General features: G+C 33.4%; 3 protein-coding genes across 3 annotated transcripts; all 3 read right to left on the reverse strand.

Annotated features, from left to right (window-relative positions):
- Positions 1-3,123: 3,123 nt before the first annotated feature.
- On the reverse strand, positions 3,124-7,017 carry LOC116716833 (killer cell lectin-like receptor subfamily B member 1B allele A). Its single transcript, XM_032557715.1, has 3 exons — positions 6,823-7,017; positions 4,920-5,032; positions 3,124-4,542 (listed from the first exon to the last, which is right to left on the reverse strand). Exons 1-3 carry the CDS (start codon positions 6,874-6,876, stop codon positions 4,398-4,400), a joined length of 312 nt encoding a protein of 103 aa, XP_032413606.1. The 5' UTR covers positions 6,877-7,017; the 3' UTR covers positions 3,124-4,397.
- On the reverse strand, positions 6,993-10,220 carry LOC116716095 (rho-associated protein kinase 2-like). The gene is made up of 5 exons (XM_032556890.1): positions 9,483-10,220; positions 8,413-8,505; positions 7,632-8,033; positions 7,105-7,205; positions 6,993-7,016 (listed from the first exon to the last, which is right to left on the reverse strand). The coding sequence occupies exons 1-5, from the start codon at positions 9,538-9,540 to the stop codon at positions 6,993-6,995; spliced, it is 678 nt and encodes a 225-aa protein (XP_032412781.1). The 5' UTR covers positions 9,541-10,220.
- A 333-nt stretch (positions 10,221-10,553) lies between these two features.
- Positions 10,554-11,898, reverse strand: LOC116716101 (trichohyalin-like). The gene is made up of 3 exons (XM_032556903.1): positions 11,273-11,898; positions 10,874-11,028; positions 10,554-10,670 (listed from the first exon to the last, which is right to left on the reverse strand). The coding sequence occupies exons 1-3, from the start codon at positions 11,886-11,888 to the stop codon at positions 10,554-10,556; spliced, it is 888 nt and encodes a 295-aa protein (XP_032412794.1). The 5' UTR covers positions 11,889-11,898.
- Between the last annotated feature and the right edge of the window lie 8,321 nt (positions 11,899-20,219).

Genomic DNA, 20,219 nt, shown 5'->3' on the forward strand with positions numbered 1-20,219 from the left:
CAAACACAAATAAGATTAAAATCTAATGGAAAGGCTTAGAGACTGATTTTAATATGTAATTCATAATTTAACAGTCTGATAAATAAAACACTTGATATAAATGTATACATTTTGATTCAAGTTACTGTACTTTTCATATTTTAAATAATTTAAGCCAAGCAAGATATTCAGACTACCCTATCATTTTTGGAAGCATTAATAAAAATGACAACATTATGTAAATTTTGTAAATATATCACAAAATATGTGATATATATGTATGACACATATATGTGTTTAGCATATGTGTATCATTGTTAATGTACTAATGTTCTGAATAGTGTGTATTGGGATCAATGGTGTGGAATTTGTAACTTCTGTTGTGTCATGATATGGTACGTTACATTTAACCAGATATTATCCTCTCTTGTGTTTTATATTTAAGAGCAAACTGACTGTCCTGTAATGTAATTTCAATGTTAGAAGTGATGAGATAAAAATTTGACAAATTGATTTGAAAGTAGGTAAGGTAGTGAGTTTCCAGTTTTAAGAACCAACTTACCAGGTTAGTAAATCTTTATCAGTGCAGCAGAGCCTGGGATATAGTATTGCTGTCATTACATCATTGGGCTTTCTGTTGATTAGGAAGAGGGTTTACCTGTAGTTTATTAATGAAAGCAGTGGCTAAGATACCATTGTTGTTAAAGAAGAGCTTGGATTTTCCTATGTAAACTGACTAAACTTTAGAGTTTGTGTGCAGTGACTCTTTTCACCCTATCATACACAAAGCAGGGTGAGAGAACAACATAACCTCTGCAGCCTAAAAATATCAGCATGTTTTAGGCTCTTTGGGATGATAGTGCTTTTTCTGAATAACAGGATATGTCGAAGGATTTTAGAGAGGACAAAACAGTCTGCAGTGTCCCGTCATTGCTCATACCTTCACCAAACTGAGAACCTACCGATCTCTGAGCAGAAAACTCAAGTACATTGAATCCAAAACAGCTTCACAGAGGTATAATTCTGCATGTGTGCTGTAAAAGCATTATTTTCAATTTTCCATCTTCATAATTTAAGTAAATGTATGTATACAATATGAAAACTAAATAGCAAAAGAATTGGCATATAACAATAACTTGTAAGCAATTTCTCAAACACATAGTAAAAATATGAAAATTTAAGATAACACGAATTCTGTTGTTTTTATGTTCTTCATATATCATAAAAACCTCGAGCTCTCACGTGGTTTCTGCACACTGAAAATATGGAGATTATTTTTGATTGGTGTAAAACATGGAGCAAAACTCTAGTAAAATGTAGCCAGCTTGGTTCATTTCCTCAATTTGTAATATTTTCATTCTTAGAAGTGAAACCCTCACACCTCATGTCCTCTGTGAACGTAAGGCATGAGGATGAGGATGGTGTCAACTAAATGGTTAAACCGAGAAACGAAGTGTTTTGTGAGTTGTACATACCAGTCAGACAGTGGTGGCTTTCACAACCGAAGAAAACCAGATTGTATTCTCTTTAACTTAATTAGCTCTCACTCCCCTGAGACAGCTGTAAAAGTGGTTCTGATATGATCACCAACTAAATGCCTCAATTGTTTGGAAAGAAAAGAAAATTAATGTGAGAGTAAAGAAGACAAAAAAAAACAATAAGGATTCTCTGGAACCACTTTTCCTTCTTTTTCTCCAAGTTAGATAACCAGGGCAAAGTTTTATAAACGCAAGAATTACTAAGGATTTTCCCTCATAATTAATGTGTAACATGACTCATCGTCCTACCAACATCAGCCATTGTTGCCAAGAAAAAGGTTTTCTGCACTGCAAAAACACAAAATCTTACTAAGTGTTTGTGGTGTAATTTATAAAGCAAATTAGACCAAAATTAAGACAGAACTAGCTTACAAGGAACTTTTTAGCAAGATATGAGTTTGTCTTAGGTCAATACTTTCTTAATATTGAAGAAAAAGTACTAATTCCACAAGCAGATTATTTTACTTATAACATGGGAAAAATGTCTTGTTAAAAGTGAAATAATCTGTCAGTGGAACTAGTTGTATTTTTACTTAAAGTTCATGTAGGTTGATTTGTTATAAATAGATGTCATTTACCATCTACCCTTTTCACAAATGAATTGCAGTCCTAATGTTTTGTAGTTGGTCACGGAAAGTTTAATTTATAAACACAAATGTCTTTAACGCAGCTCCTGGTCTTGTGCAAAGTTTGCAGAACCAGATCTTTAGGAAATCCTGAAAACAATAAGAGTAACATTGAGTGAATGAAGCATTTAAAGCATTCAGATCCTTTTCTGTTCTGTGATAGACCTACTACTTTCTTGTTTACATTGACATTGTTTATAATTGACTTGTCATATTCACTGGACATAATTATTAAGACTAAAAATGTTAGTTTTGCTGCTGCAGCTGTGAATAAATAAAAAAAGTAACTGTTGAGGATGTTACATAACTCTGTAGAGATATATCCTCTTGAACTGTTGTGCTGTATCATTAACCTTGTTGCAAGGCATAAAATCTGACCTCTATGCCCCCATCTTTTTGCTATCTGCTTCCTGATGAGAGAATGATAAACAGGGACATGTTCTCTCAGCAAATAACTGCTTACGATGAAAAAACAACTGTTATTGTAAAGTACATCTTTGGTAGATATATAGATTAAAGCAATTTTCTACAACTTTTTTGTCAAAAAAAATTAGCCACGAAATATGATCTTTAATTACGTTGGTTGGCAAAAGTATACCTACACCTTTAATTATTTCACATTTTGTCATATAAAAACCTCAACATTTTAAGTATTTATTGGATGGTTCATAAATTTAAAAAAATATCGAATGGAAAGGGGAAAAACATGGTTTTTGATATTATTTTAAGGATTACAAATTGAAAAATCTTTATGGTACTGTTTGCTCAGTAGTGTTTCATAGCTGAGAATGACAGGTAAGCTGGATTTGTATTGAAATTAAATTGTGTTACACCCATTAGATCACTCCTTAATGTTAGTGGTAACAGCATTTTAATGAGTAGTATAGAATTAAACGGGACATAATACAAATGCATGCTCTATTGTTCAATCTATTTGTAAGAGAAAAATAAAATAAAATAAAAAAATCAACATCTTTTAATTTAATTAATTTGCATTCAAAGTGTTTATTATCTCATATATTTCAGTAGGAAATGTATCAACAGTGTTATTACATAGGCAAGAGAAGAGTCGAAACTGTTAAATTAAGGCATGTTGCTGTGAAGACTGAAAGAACAGAAGAAAACACTTTGAGTTTGTGATACAGCCAATTAAAATACAAGCATTGTGTGATATTTATGAAAAAGGTGCAGGGATTTTGCTTTCTCTGTTTGAATCCTAGAAGTATTAAGTAAAATTAAACAACAGCGCCCTCTAGTGGACAGCAACCAATAACACAATAACTTGACACTTTTCGACTCTGCATTTAAGATTTTCTTTCTGGTGCATATTTTGTGCAGGAATTTGTTTATTAAAAGAGTTTGACAGCCAAAGGGTCATATATTCACGTAATAGTGGTAATTGCAGTTGGAATCTATCAAAGACACAAGGTGATTCAAAGTTCTGAACAGACAAATGATTGAACAGTGTTTAAAATGTATTTAAAACAAGATTTAAAAAACAAACAAACAAAAAAAAAAACAGGAACAATTGTTAAATTTAAGCATAGCATTAAAAAAAAAATGATTATAGTCTGATAGTCTGAACTAGTAACAGACACAAGAACCTCTGCAGGACTAGGTTTCCTGGACAGGTGGGTGCTTTATTTTAAGAACCAAAAACAATTACTTCTGGGTTCTGTTTGTTTCATTGTTTTTTGTTTCTCTGCCTGACCTTATTTTCAGTCATCTGAGTTATGTCTTCTACAATAGGCTTAGGTTGAAGGCAACCAGATTTGTGTCTATTTTGCATAAAGCTGGTGGACATTTTGGTCCATCAACCTTCTCATGTCATGGATACACCAACTCAGTGATTGTAAGTAGCCATTTTTATGTTTCACTAAAATACAAACTGAAATTAAGAATAACCTAATAAATAAAAGTGGCTTGAGAGTAGAATCTTGAGGAACGTCTAATTTAGTCTTTGTTCTAAATGTTATCAAAAGAATATTTTGTGATCAACCTTTCCTTATTTTTTACCAAATATTTTTGATTAGACGTGGGCCAACAATTACCTATTATCAAAACAGCTTATAATTCAGAAAAAAGTATAACAGACAAAAACATTTATAAAAGGTCTACAGTTACTTTCTGCAGTGACAAAAAGCATTGTTAAAACAGACATTAAACACCCAATGATTAATGATTATTGCTAATGTTAGGGTTGGAATAAGTCTCTACATAAAATAAGTGGAAGATTTCTTGGCAAAATTTTTACTTATGCATGCAAGTAGGACATTTTTTCCAACTTCTTCTCACAGATCCAACCATAGTTTTGGTTGCAAATGCTTGAGTAGTACCCACTTAACTTCATGTACATGCAGCTGTCCTCACTGGTCCCATAGTAAAGAAAATGATTGGGTCTGCAAGCATAAGAGAAGAAAAAACAGTAAGAAATCTTATGCTCAAACATTATCATTCAGTACATATTAATTATTTGACACATCTGGATTTTCAGATGTGTGGATTAAAAATTGACAAAAATTGACAAAAGTGACATTCTGAGCTGCATGGACAGTTTGTTCAAGACATGCCAAAGTTATGCTTAATACCTCATGAACAATTTCTGTACCCTAACTATTTCTTTAACACCCACCTTTGTTTACAGAAATGGATCATTTTCTAAATTTGCTAATTTAACTCTGAAAAATAAAGCCAGTCTAAAATACTTCAGCATAATATCCAACACTCACTGTCAAAGTAATTTTTAGAGTGACTATCCATTGTAAAGCAGTTTTACCTATAGGCCATGATGCTTCCATCCACCCACACCAGAGCCTGAGAGTAGACATTGTGATTGACATACAAGCCGATCCATGTGCTGCTTGTTCCCACAAGACCAGACAAGAAACTCTGTTTGGACAGAAGCACAGCTGAAATGCTCGAATCTAATAAGTTCATTAAATGAGTCATATCTGACAGAAATGAGACAGAGACGTTGCATACACTCACTGGCCACTGTATTAGGTACACCCTTTTAATTGCATTTATAAATTGACAAAAGTGTTGTATTAGCCAGCACACATGCACACTCTAAAAAGTGTTTTTGGCTGTAGTTCATTTTATGGACTTATTTACATTAATCTCACTTAATTCATTTGGTTATGTGATGACAACTAACTTTTTTGTGTTCAGTTAACTTAAATTCACTTTGACTTTACTTGAAGCAATTGAGTTCAATGCCAGTTTTGCATCCTGTCTGACCAACTCAATATATTATGATCATCCAACTCAATTCATTAAGTTTATCCAACTTAGTTTTTCTAAGTTTTTATAACTTAATTCAGTAAGTATATTTAACATGACAAATTAAGTCATTCTTCCTCAAATTATTAATTATTTTGTAATAAGTTATTCAAATTTCTTTAACTAAATTCTACAGGAAGTCATCTCAAACTTTTAAGTTGTTCCAAAGTAAAAATATTCAAAACATAACATTATAATTAAAGATGTAGGTATACATTATCACTCACATTGCACTTTAAATACAGCTAGAATTTTAATGATTTAAAATGTATGTTTTAACATGTTATTTTAGTTTTTCAAAGATCCTGTAAACTGAAAATAGAAAATAGTCTATCCATCTTAATTTATTAAGTTGATTTAACCTAATAAATAAAAGGGGGAAGATATGCAGCAAAGGTCACCAGGCTGGAATCCAAACTGCGACTTAGAGTACTTTCTAAAAAGTGTATTTTCTTAGAGTGCACTCTCAAAAGTGTTTTGGAAACAATTTAGTTCAATGCCGCATTCATATAGATCCTGTATCAACCGGGGTGTTGCGGTGGTGCAGGGGTAGAGCACAACTCACACAAGGAGACCTTAGTTCTCAACGCAGCCATCGTAAGTTGACCTTTGCTGCGTGTCTTCCCTCTCTGACATTACCCACTTTCCTGTCTAACTACCCTCAAATAAAGACCACCTGAGCCAAAAAACCCGGGTCAAAAAGAGATCATTGATTAGTTTCCTTTTTCATTTGAAGTAAACTTAGTGATTTGATTAAGACTGACATAAATTTGTCATTTTAAGCACACTTAATGAATGCAGTTAAAAAAAACTTAAGTTAATTGAATGAACTTATATAATTGAGTCAGATGATCATAATATGTTGAGTTGGATGAACTTGGTAAATTTAGTTGGGTAGATATATTAAATTGAGTTGGATAGACATAACTTGAGTTGGTTAAACTTAACAAATTAAGTTGGATAAACCTAATTGAATTACTTTTACCAACTGAAGCAGTTCAATTAAGTTGGTTCAACTAGATGCATTTAGGCTTCTAGTCACAATGAAAACATCCATCCATCCATTTTCTGTACACCCTTGTCCCTAGCGGGTTTGGGAGGAGTGCTGGTGCCTATCTCTAGCAAATGATTTGGGCGAGAGGCGGGGTCACCCTGGACAGGTCGCCAGTCTGTCACAGACAATGAGAACAACTCACTGGAATTTCAACAGAGCATTACAATGTTGTGAAAGGGGTTTTTAAGTCATTTTGAACACCAGAAATAGAAAGATGTACACAATAAAGTGACCAATGAATTTTTTATTCTTGCTGATGGTTTTGAATAATTCGAAACCACTGCAATCTCATAAGCAGGTTTGCTCTGTTTATCTGTTTAGAAAAATAAGAAGATTCTCATACCAGTTCTGTTTCATCATTGACAATCACGAGATCCGCACCGTACGACTCACACATGGTCCTAGCATCAACCCAGGTGCTTTGCTCACTAGAAACCCAGTAGCAGCTCCCCTTCAATGTGTGCCATCCAGGGGAGCACACTGGGGAAGTTACTTGGGAATATATTGGGGGAATTATTGGGGGACATACTGGGGGAGCTACTGGGGGGCATATTGGGGGAATTATTGGGGGACATACTGGGGGATCTACTGGGGGGCATATTGGGGGAATTATTGGGGGACATACTGGGGGATCTACTGGGGGGCATATTGGGGGAGTTAATGGGGGACACACTGGGGAAGACACTGGGGGGCATTCCGGGGTGGATGGCAGGTGGGGCAATACATCTAGGACACATAGCACAGCATAGGAAATATGAATGAGTAAATCAGAACAAGAATACAAGCTGAAGAACTATTAGGGACAGAAGTCAATTTTAAAATATAGAAAGTTCAAGAAAAGACTCAAAGTGAACAGGTTATTTCTTTTTCTAATTAGGTGAGAAATAACATCACAGCAGCCACACAGAAAAACCAGAAAAAGTTCATGTGAAAGTGAACAAGAGTTTGTCCTTTTTTATATATCTGAGCCAGAATCTCAATATTAAAAAAAACAACTTTATTACATTCCTTAAGCAGAGGTGTAAGACTGTTCAGACTTTCATTTTTGGAAAAACAAACAAACAACAATAATAATAATAGTAACTAAGAAGCCTGTACCACTTTGTTTTTTTTTTAAACATGTATGTGTCATTCTGTATGTTAAACTATTACCTGTTATCTGATCTTGTAGCTTTCTGTTTTCCTCCATCAGGCGCTTCATTCTCTCTTCATTCTGTTGAAGTATTTTATTCAGTTTGTCATTGTCGTCCTGTAGTAATTTTTTCTCTTGGAAGAGTTGATTCTTTTCATTTTTGAAATTCTGTTCATTTTCAAGTTGTTTATTTTTCTCTTGAACCAGACTGATTTTTTCTTGCCTCAGTTGATTGTTCTCTTTACTCAGTTTGGCTTTATCTTGCTTCAGTTGATTGTTCTCTTTACTCAGTTTGGCTTTATCTTGCTTCAGTTGGTTTATTTCTTCAACATGGTTTTCCTTTACAGCATGTTCTCTGATGTCATTTTCTGATAGCAAGCTGGCATTGCATTCCGAGACATTAAAGACTTTATTAAGCCCAACTAGAGGAACAAGGAAACATTCATTGTTTATGGTAAATCAGTGGAAAATATCTGTATTGTTGCTTGTTGGTGGCTACAAACACTAAAGGCCACTTGATCAAATATTAGTGAAATTGTAGCTTGGCAAGGCAATTCTTATTGATTCAGAAACATTGAAGTTGTATGTTTTTGGATCAATAATAATGATAACACTTAGAGTAAAGTGTTATATTTTACTCTAAGAAAAAGAACCACTTAGATAAATATTTAAAAGTTGCCAATTTCTATGACATTCATATTTAATTAAAAGAAAAAGAGAGAATTGAGTTACCCTTCATAAGAACCCTTTTAAAATGCATGTAATGTGGTTGTAAAGCGGGAAATGTGTGCGGATGCTCACCTTGTTGCTGCCAAAAATAAATGTTGAGAGCTGATCGTATGATACAGAACAGAACAAAGCTGACTCCGACAATCTGAAGAATTTTATTACTTCCTGCAAGAAAAAGGAAAATTAAGAACTAACTATGTTCATTCAAGATAAAAATGTTATTTCAGTTTCTTCATTTCTTTCCGTTGTTAGTATTCATAGAACAAATGGCTAGTTGTAGCTCAGCCAGCTGTGATGTCTAACTCTGAGTTGATTAAAAAACTAATTTAAGACACTTTTTGTAACTTGCTCAAGGTTAAGGAGAAGGTTAAGAAAGTGTTTTGTAAAGCTTAAAAAATAACAGAATTTTGTATACTTACCAATACATGGAAAATGGAATATAAATCTTGCATATTTCAACATGGTGTTATATTCTCAAAAGCAATGGGAGATTAATAATTTTCAGAAAGAGTCCTGAAGGCTTTTTATAGACTCGGGTATTAAACAAGACGAACTCAGCTCACCAAATTTGTATATATTGTATTTTGCTTGGTTAAATGTGTGATATTTGACAATTGTAGATCCAAACAGACATCTCATGGTTCATACCAACATTTCTGTTTTTGTTAACATCTGAGCTACGGATTGTAATGACAGGCTCAAAAAGCGGAAACAAAGGACAAAAAAAAATGTAGTTCAGCAGAATGCTAAATGCTAAGAAATATTATTTTTCTCATTTGAATTATTACCAGAAAACCTGTTTTACTGGAAGCATTTTAGAAATGAAGTACATTTGTCAAATACATGATGTCACAAATTCTCACACAAGTCTGCATGGATTAACGACAGGATTGATAAAACACAATAACAAGCAAATAAAAAAAAATGTTATTGACAACTGTATGATTAATCATCACAAACATATATATATATATATATATATATATATATATATATATATATATATATATATATATATATATATATATATATTTCCTTACTTCTTAGATCAAGAGTCATACTTGAAAAGTTTTCTATTTATTTTATAAAAGCGAGAGGAATGTAAATAATTACAACATACAAAGAAAACAAAATATTCTGACCTCTAGCCTTGTCCATCCCTCTGTTGACTGGTACATTCACATAGTTTCTTACTTCCATTCTTACTGCACTGACACTCTTACACCCTAGGAAAGGTTCTGTCTTTGACTGCTCTAGCAGTTGAGGTCTTCCTGATATTAGTGTGGGGTTGTAAAAGTCATCATGTCTTATTTGGTGCTGCACAAAAATTGCATTTTTGTCACCAGAAACAGGAAAAGAAAAAAAAAGACATAAAACATATATAGACAGGAAATAACTATCAGTTGACTGACAGGAAATTTACCAAACACCTCAAATGATGATGCTTTTGCTCTTGGAAAATCAACCAGTAAGAGTAATTTTTTTTTACCATTTAAATTGTGAATTTTTTATTACAAACCTTAATGGAGGGTATCAGGCAATTTGTGTCCCAAACAACACAAGGTCAAAAACATAGTAACTGGGGCAATAGAAAGGAAAAAGAAGTTTTTGTAATAATGAGGATTTGGGCTGAGTTTGGTCTGTTCAGCCAACAATAACAGGAAATAAATACAATGTGTTTAAAATAAAAGTTTGGCACGGTTGTTTAGAAAGATATCGATTTCTTCACATCTCAAGAAGATCTACAACCATTGGCGTTTCACAGATCCAAAAGAATTTTTCCATACAGCTTCCCATCGACCAAGTCTTCATGCATGGAAGACTCTGATCGATGTAAACACAATGTTGGGAGAAGATAGTCCAAAATTTTGGCTTTGGGGTGTTTGGTCCACTGGAAACAGAGAAAAGACAAATAAGTGGAATGAGTTTTCATAAGAAAACCAATGAATTGACATATTTTAAATGAGTGACTTGATGTGAATTATTGAATGTGTCATGATAAAGGCGTTCAGCATTCAAGACATAAACATGGAAGAGTCAATCTGTTAATTTTACTTATTTATTGAGTTTTTTCATTAATCCAAATCTCAAAATCCATCTAACTTGTGTTAGCTTTAAATGCATTAAATCTGTCTCATTAAATCAGTCATGTACAGAGTTTTAAAGCACAAAATGGAGAGAAATATTATGGAGGACAGACACAGAGGAAGAGTTTACCCTGATTTCAGAAGTCTTCCATCTACCCCCTTCAGATACCAAATTAAGGTATTCTTCTCTATTTTACCATACAGGCCGATCCAGATTTTTAACACTCCGCCAATAAAAGGTCTCTGTTGGGAAGAATCATAGATGGAAAACCAAGCTATGATGTTTATGTAATGCAGAAATATCAACCATAAATACTGTTCAATTCACTGTGGGAAAATTTTCTTCAAAATGAAGAACTGTATTATAAAAAATACAAATCGACTGAACTGAGTAAGCAAACAGAATCAGTTTGAACTTCTGCATATTTTAACAGGTAAAGAAGCACCTGTTCTGTCTCATCATTCAGCATCATGAGTTGAGCTCCTTTGCTCTCACAGTTTTGTTTGGCATACATCCAGGTGTTTGCCTCAGCAGAAAGCTGGTAGCAACTCGACATAAACCTCTGCCATCCTGGCGGACACCTTGACTTATTGGCCTCCACTATGAAATCAATGACAAAATTAAAACAAAATAAGGTAATAAAGTGCTTTAACATTTTTACGCATTAATATGTAGTCAAAGTACAGCATAAAAAACTGTGGGAAACAAATCAAGTAAATGGTTTTTTTTTGTAGTTTACAGATAAATATTTTCAAAACAGGTTCTAATTCAAGATGGTAGAAGATGTGTTTATTTTAAAAAATGCATATCTGTTTTAAAAAATGTTCAATAAAGGATCATTCACCTGTACTTATTATTGCCCGAAGTTCTGATATCTGTTTTTCTTTTTCCACTCTTTCATCTTCCAGTTCTTTGTTTTTCCTTTCTAGTAAATCCTTCTCTTCTTGTAATTTCAATTTCTCTTGATACAGATTGCAGTTTTGTTGTTTTAGTTGCTTGTTCTCCTGGAGTAGCTCATTTTTCTCCTTTTCCAGTTCAAGTTTGTTTTGAAGCAGTTCATTTTTATCTTTAGCCATCTCATCTTTTTCTTGTTTTAGTTGACTATACCGTTGGAGAAGTCGATTCTTCTCTAGATTCAGTTTGTATTTTTCTTCACTTAGCAGCTTGTTCTCCTGCAGATATTTTTTTGTTTCGTTTTCCAGTTTGTCTTTATTTTGAAGCAGTTCTCTTTTCTCATTGAAAAGTTGATCTTTTTCTTGTTCCAGTAGCTTGTTTTTCTCGTTCAGACTGACTCGATCCTGATGTAGTTGTTTGTTCTTCTCAAGCAGCTCGTTTTTCTCCTGAAGCAGTTTGTCTATTTGTTTAAGATGTTGGTCTTTTATTAAAAAAAGTTGTTCTCTCTCTGAAGGAAAAGCTGGGAATTCTTCCAGCAAGGTGACATTGCATGCTGAGACATTCATACTTTTTGAAATTCCAACTAGAAATGTAAAGAGAATAGATTTATTGGACTGTATCTGGTACAACTGAAGAAATGCTAAGATAATTTGGAAATTATATATAAAAAAGGTGGTTTTGCTATGAATAAAATGAAGATATTCTTAACAGTATCATATCTGATATTGAAGAACAACCTCACTAAACAAACCATGTTATTTCCATTTTAACTTCTTTCCATCCCTCATGGTCCCCAGCCTTTGGTTTTTACAATAAGGCAGTTTTTACTTTATTGATTTATAGCCTCGTCTGTTGTTACTGATTAGTGACTGCTGGAGTTGTGTAAGCTGCTTTTCCATTAAAAAAACCACATAGTACAATTCTGCTCTTTACAATAAAGTTAACTGTGTTCTTACAAACATTTTTGCTTTATTCATTTATGAACACATCTCTATTGTGTGCAATATGCTTCAAAAGATTAAGGCACTTTAACCTTTTCACATTCTGCCTAACAAAACCAAATTTCTTGTTTTATTATTATTGTTATTCTTATTGGCTTTTCATCTTTGCAGTCATCTCAGTTGTTTTACAGCCGTTACTGTTTCTCCAAAATATTGTGGATTGTACTTTCAAAGTCGAAGAAGACGATAGGAAGTAGTAGGAGGATGATAGTGCAGCATGTTATCCCGTGAATTATTATCATTATCATTATTACACATAATTGTGTTTTTTTCAACATTAGCAGGATAGTCAAGTTTTGCTCAAATTTGTAATGGAGACACAGCTACAGAGATACATGGAGGATCCACCCTCACATACAACACTGAAGAGAATAAAACTGGTGGAAAACAGAGATGTGGAAAAGAACAACAGATCCTAACAGCAACTAGGTTGCTGCTATGAAAAATATCAATGTATGATGTCAGGTGTCAGGTTAGAGTGTATTCTGCTTCTTACCAGACTGATACCAAAGGTAAACGTTGAGAACTGATTGTGTGATGCACAACAGGACAAAGCTGACTCCAATCAGCTGGTAGACTCTTGCTCTTCCTATAAGAAAAACAAGAAGCACCACATGTATTAGATTCATAAATTTGATGAGAACTACAGTGGTACTTTTAGTTGTTTCTACATGTTAGGTTTTGGATAGTAGAGTTGACAGACTGAGGAGCCATAGATTAGGTGTGAATGCTCAGAACTTTAGTGATTTTATACCAAGGCATTTTTCCACCAACTGCGTTACCTACGGGTATATTAATGTAGCATGGGAGGAAGCTACAATTGCACCAACAACTCTGGGTTTACAAGATGAATACTCATCTCACCGAGTAAATAAATAAAGATCATACATAAAACATATGAATAAATTTTCATATCTACACACTTGCATACAGTTCCATAAAAGTTCCCTTACAGACTTAATCAATTTTTTTGCTTTTTTGTTACACTTGAACATTTCAGATCACCAAACAAAAATCTTTAAATCAGAAGATTATTCTTCTGATAGTCAGACATATGCTCAGAGTAACCTGAGTATAAGCAGATTCAAATGTGGTTTGGATACATTTTTCCTTAAATAAATAAAATTGTTATTTGAAATTTATATTTTGTATTTACTCAAATGTTCTTTGTCTAATAATAAGGTTAGTTTGATCTCAAACATTTTGATACACTGTAGGCTGTCTCTTAAAAAATTAATCAAAGGTTGCTAATTACATTCAGATTCCAGAGATTTTTGAACAAGAATATGATTAAGTAGTCTAATTAATAGCACAAACCTCATCCAAAATATTAGAAATTGCATTTTTTCTAACTTCCCAGGTATTCTAATAAGCCAACTACTTTTGATTTATGAAACCACCTTTCTCTGATGCGAGCTTTCTGCTTGTAAAATAAATGGGACTGAGAGCAATAGGGCTCAATTCAATAATTTTCTCTTAGCTGTGTTTGGAACTGGAGCCATATTAAACTGAAAAAAATTATATTTAGTAAAACTCAAATACTGATTTGAGTTAAAGAAAGCATTCCTTCAGAATCCTACATTGTGTATATGTTATGCAGAAAAAGTCAAAAGGAACAAATACACAATGACCAACATATGGTGTGATGAATCCTGTGTGTAGCCTGTTATATGATTGCAAGTCAAATGTCAAATTCTGCTGTATCCTGCATCACCTTAGAATTAGAAATTTTAATAAAAAATATTTAAGAAATTCTCACCTAAAGAACATCTCTGTCTCTGTGTCGTTCTGTTGGATAGTGAATTCATGTATCCATTTGCCTCCATCTTCTGATGGTCTTGGCTCAGTGGTTAGAAGAAGTTCTGCCTGAGAGTGTCTAGTGATGCCACTATCACACCCTTTTTATGCCAGCTGATTACAATACAGTGGAAAAAACAAGGTAATATATGGCCGATCTTAAAAATATATTACGGAAATAAAATGTGGTGACAGGGAATTCACCAAACACCTTAAACTTTCTTTAGAAACGTAGGCTGCGTTTTCTATACAAGTAACTTTTTCAGGTTGAGGATGTTTGAATAAGCAGAAAAATACTACATGTTTAACCTTTAGCTTTTGATTAAAAACACATTTTTGATGATAAGTTGCAGGCTATTGTCTAAAGGAACCAGGGTGTAATCTTAATTAGCAGAATTTTTCACAACTTCACTGCAAACAACATTAGCGGTGAGTGTACCGTTTCATGGCAACGTAGAGATATAAAGTATATTCATTGCACCTACAAAAACCACACATATGTGTGGTACAGGATGTCCTTTATGACTTCATGTCCTGTACTGCTGTTATTATGGGTTGCTTTATTTCCTATTATTAGTGGTGTAAAAGTCTCAGCAGTCTTAAATTCTTAATCTATTACAATTCAGTGCATCAAAAGTACATGAAGTAAAAACACTAAAAACATAGCAGACAGCCAAGTCATTAGGAGACAAAGAACAAATATGCTTAAGTTTTAAATACATTAAATCTGATATAGAAGGTAGTATTTGTGAAATTATAACTGTATCTGCCCTTCGTCATGAGGTTTGTACGTAAAATTTTATTGCTGTATGATATTGTTGAGCTGTCAAGGCTTGGTGGAGTTGAGGATACACCAACCGCTTTTTGTAGATCTAATAAAACTTTGCGGTAGAGGCAAGTCGTTTGGACATTTTGGTGTCAGACAGTGAAATGAAATAAATGCTGGCATGTCATCATACAGAGCATGTAGTAATTTTCCACACCTCGTTTTATAATGTTGCTCTCCTTTGTTTAACACTATAAACTTTATGATTTCAGTTTCTAAATCCCAAAATGCTCTGATTACACATTAGTTTGAAAGCTGCAGTCTTCCTCTTTTGTCATTATGCTGGGGACATGGGATGGACAAAAGCCTGGTCTCTGGGAGCCAGGTCCTCTGTTGTGAAGATTAGTTTTGTGTACCAGGAAGGTGAAAAAGGCTTTTGGTAATTCTCAGAATAAGGTATTGTCTCTTCTATCTCACAACACAAATTCAGGGATAGTGATTTTCTCTGCTGATTCTACACTATTGTTAATTTCAATGACTGAAACTATGACTTCCATGCACAAGTCTGAGACAAACAAGCTAGAAGCTAGCTTAAAATGAGGATATCAACAATTTAAGTGAGATTTAATAGTAGGAAGGAATCAGATTCGTATCGTACCTCATTTTAGAAATGGGAAGTTAAACTAAATTTACTAAAAACTTGTGATTTCTCACATTAAGTTAATTGCCCTTTCTATAATGTGTTTTGTTTGTAATAGGAACTGTTACAAACAAAACAGTTTGAAATCTAAAACTTAAACAAATTATTTATTTGACAGTATCAGATTTCATTTCATTGCATGTTACATTAAATTTACTGCAATTTTATGTAAATTCTACAGAAATTAATAGATTAACAATACACAAAATGCAATAATAATAATAATAATAATAATAATGCATTGCTCATTTATGCAATCAGTTACAAGTAAGTTGTTATTGTTGAGTTGAATTGATTTGAAGGTCATTTCCATGTGTTTCAATAGTCAATAAAATGATCTATACCTGTTAAACCATCTCTGACCAGCAGGGGGACTGGTGCCCACATGAAGCATCCAGAAATAAACCCCTGAGCTGAAAACCTCAGTGCTTCATGAAGGCCCCATTTGGCAATCAGAACTGTTCTCCACATGCTGCTCTGATATTATGAAGATTTTCCTGTTGTATTTTTTAAAAAAAAATAAAATTCTCTAACTGTGCTGTTGCCACCTTTCCCTGTGTGCTTAAATGTGTACCACACCCACTAAGGCCTCTTCTCGGTATTCTTCAGTCAGAATAGTCCTTACTGTTTAATGGAATCATTTACAAAATTTCTATAAAAGTCTATAAAAGTTCAATCAGTTTTTTGCATCAAGAGAAAAGTTTGCTTGGTTTAGGTTATTCCTGCTATTCTGTTTTATTGTTAGCTTGCTATTTCTAAAGCTCAGCTGCATTAGTTTCATACCAATTATTATGGGTTTTATTTGTTGTATATGCCTCTGTGCCATGGTTGTTTATGACAAAAATATTTTATTTTCAATGAGACATTTAACTAAATAAATATGTAACTGAAATTTGATTAGCATAGATATACAAATATTTAGGTTGGTTGAAGATGGGGTTCAAGGAAACAAAAATGTAAATTAAACTCAGCCAATTTAATCCTTATTATAAGACTGAATATATAAAATGGGAGACAGGAAATTGCATAAGAATGTGTGGATGACTAGTTTGAAGTGTTCTTATTTGATGATTATCATCTATATCAAGTTTCACTTCAAGTGTTTCTTCCCATGATTGCAAGCAATCACAAAACAAACATCTGAGGAAATTCATTTAAAAAACACATTTATGTACTTTATTCTCTCATTTTAGTTATTTATGGAGCAACTAATAGCTAACTAAAATATGCTATTATAATTTAATCTGTTAAGCATTACATTAAATAAAAACCCAATAGGCAGCAAATGTATTTCAGCAAAGGTGACTTTCAAATAGAGCAGCAAAATGGAAACAGTAGCGATATGAAGATAGAGCAGACTCTTTGATGGTCAGGATGAATGCAGAAGCTTCGCTCTGAGACAGCAGAGAGTTGCTCAACCTCCACCCACATGCAGCCAGACCCAGTTCTACTCACGCGGCTCACAGATGTGAAATCTATTTTTAACCTGTGCTCTTCAACCTGATGCTCATTTGATCTTTCTTGCGTCCTCCCTGTGCAGAAAATGGTTGTCTTTACTGGACCTACACTGCTGGTGTTGGTGACTTTGAGTCTGTTGTCTGCTGAAGAAACAGGTTAGTAAACAGTTTTTTTACTTAAAATATCTCTCACACTATATCGCTGATTCAAGACAACTAGTGTCCAAATTATAAGGCAAATAATCTAAATGTAGCTATGTTGAAAAGAATATACACAGTTTTTAAAATGAAAATTTCAGGGAAAAAGTCACGTTTTAAATATCTTGCCTAAAAATTACCAGGAAACTTTGTTGATAATAAATATTCAGAAAATCATCAATTCATAAATTTATAGATCATATTAAATAACAAAATAGGTTGCACCACATGCTTTAGGAAGAGTATAGAAATTGTAGCACAATGAAATGAGATTAACAACATATTAAAAAGAGGTAAAACTGTTCATTGTATTTGACAAAATATACTCAGACATTTAATATTGATAACTCCGAAAATCAATCACTGTAAATCACTCCATAACTTTTTAAATCTTAATCACTTTTCCAAGGACTTTATTGATTTGGCATACAAGTTTAATTAATGTGTAACCAAGTGTCACTGCAAAACTAACAGGTAGAAATAATGTGAAGCATAAACCAAGTAGGTCAACATTTGTGGCTCTAGAAAAAAAGGACCTCGCTAAACAAATAAGACAAATAAGCTTTTTGATGGTAAGCTGCAAAGCGAATTAGAAGGTGAATCTATAACCCCACTCTCACTTAAGTTGGGACAGACAAAACCAAAAGCAATCTTACCTAAATTGTTTAAACCATTAAATATAAGAACTATTCTTTATATTTTAGTAGCACACCATAGGCAGTTTGTATTTCCTGCTTTGAACACTTTGTGAATTTCGGTCATAAGACTGTTGAGTCTTATGACTCAACAGTCATAAGACTCAACATAAAAAAAGCATTTAAAAAAATGCTGATTTTTTTTTAATCAGCATTAGTTGGTTTCAGTGTGGTAAAAACATTTATTTCCTTAATAAAAATAAATTTGCCTAATCAACAGTATGTTCTATACAAATAAAACTGCTGTTTCCTTTATTTTTAACCAAAATGTTGTTTTTTGTTGCAGAAGAAGTTGTGAAGTTTTAATTAAATTAGACCAAAACGTTGTGACCCAATTTGAACAAAATAATTGGGTGCATTAAGCATTTCAACATCATAATCATCAGTTTAATTTATGAACACATCAAATATAAGGACAAAACTAAACACAAAACAATGTAAAATAATTAAAATTAAATGCCAAACATGATAAAACACAACAATGAAACAGATCAAATCTACTGCAAACCAATAAAAGTAGAGTAAAATCAAGTCTCAGCTGTTGAAGACCAATGAGTAAAAAGAAGCTTTGAAATAGTTTTTAAAATTGACAGCGATGAAGGAGCTGCCAATGAGTCGACTTTATTTTATTTATTAGTTATTTACTTTTCAAAAACTATCACTGACTTTGGTCCAAAATTATTTTTTAAGTCTGGGTATCAAATTTAAGCAATAACTATTACTAACTGAAGATTTTATGTTATTTCTAGAGGAGGCTTATCTGTTTTTATTAAATAACAGAAATCTGTGGTATTTTTACCAAACGTTGTCATGCGATTATTTTATATACCACATTTGATGCGGGGCTGGGTTAGCAAACCAACTCAAGTTGTGTTTGCTTTTAAATCTTGGTTTAAACACCAAAACTAAATTAGTATGTAGAAATCTACATTAATGTATCAGTGACATATTTTGTTTTTTGAACTGTGTGCCTTAAAGGTCCTCACTTCTCTAAAGAAATTTTCATATTTTACACTGGCCACGTTAAATCACCTGTTTCTGAATTTTGTTCATGATATTTTTAGCATAGAGTTTAAATATAAATTTTCAAAATAAGTGCTTGATTATTTTTTTGTAAGCTGTTTATTAGTTTATCAGGTTTTGAAATGTTTTCAGCATCACAAATTTTCTAACACTGTGAAAATGTTCTTTAAAACTTGTTTTTTAAGAGCTTTTATAAACTTAGAGCACACAAAGTAGGTAATGCCTGATGAAACGTCTGATATTTCTGTTTTTTATTAAAACAAAATTTTAATAAAAAAGGAGTTGTAGTGGTGGTGTCATAGTGAGGCTGAAGATGGAGCACACCGTAGGGCTTTGGCCATTTTGTCGGTACAGGAATCACATTCCACATCTTCAGGTTTAGAATAATGAGCTTCAACTCTTGTTTTTGTAGTTGTCTCTATTAGAGCAGCAGTTTTACCAGAACAAGCCTTATTGTTCTGGTAAAGCTGAGCCCTCAAGGAACTGTCACTCGGTTTCTACGTAAATCCAAACAGAGCAGCAGGTTGTCCCCTGGAAGGAGAGAGGACTGGTTGTTCTGGTTACCATGTCCCAGTTGAAGGAGTGGTTAAGATCTTGTTTACCTTTTGGTTAATTGATTTATTGTTTATGTGATAAGCTTACAGATAGGCACTAACCCCCATACTTTACTTTTGAAAGGCAATCAACAGAACTCATTATGAGTCAAGTGCAAACCTTATAGTTTGTGCTTTCTTTTCTCATGTTGCAGATTTCTTGGTGGTCCGTTACCCTCAAAGGACCATCGAACCTCCAAGAGGATCCTCAGCCAAACTATCTTGTGAGGCAAATTATCTCTTTGAAAAGTGTGGAGTGGTACATGTGGTGTGGCATAGATTACAAGAGATTACCGAAACAAGCAGTGAGCTGACTGATCCTGACCGGTACCTAACCACAGTCAACGAGACGATCAGTGATGACAAATGGAGACGTAGACAAGTCGTGACGGAGATTATGAGTGTGACCAGAAGCGATGGTGGTCGATATCAGTGTAAAGCTACATGTGAGAGTGGAGAGCAAGCAATGGGACATTTCATTACCATCGAGGTCAAAAGTAGGTGTATCAGAAAATCATTGTTCTTAATTAGATTAAGATAACTGGCTAAAAAAGTTTAAATCATTACTGTTGATCTGAAATAAGACACTACACATTCTCTCCAGTCTAACGCCTTGTTTTGCTCTCTGTTATATTTTCTTGCAGGAAGACCATATCCCTGAGCTGCT

This window comes from Xiphophorus hellerii, chromosome 3 (assembly GCF_003331165.1).
Source record: "Xiphophorus hellerii strain 12219 chromosome 3, Xiphophorus_hellerii-4.1, whole genome shotgun sequence".
NCBI classification, from domain to species: Eukaryota; Metazoa; Chordata; class Actinopteri; order Cyprinodontiformes; family Poeciliidae; genus Xiphophorus; species Xiphophorus hellerii.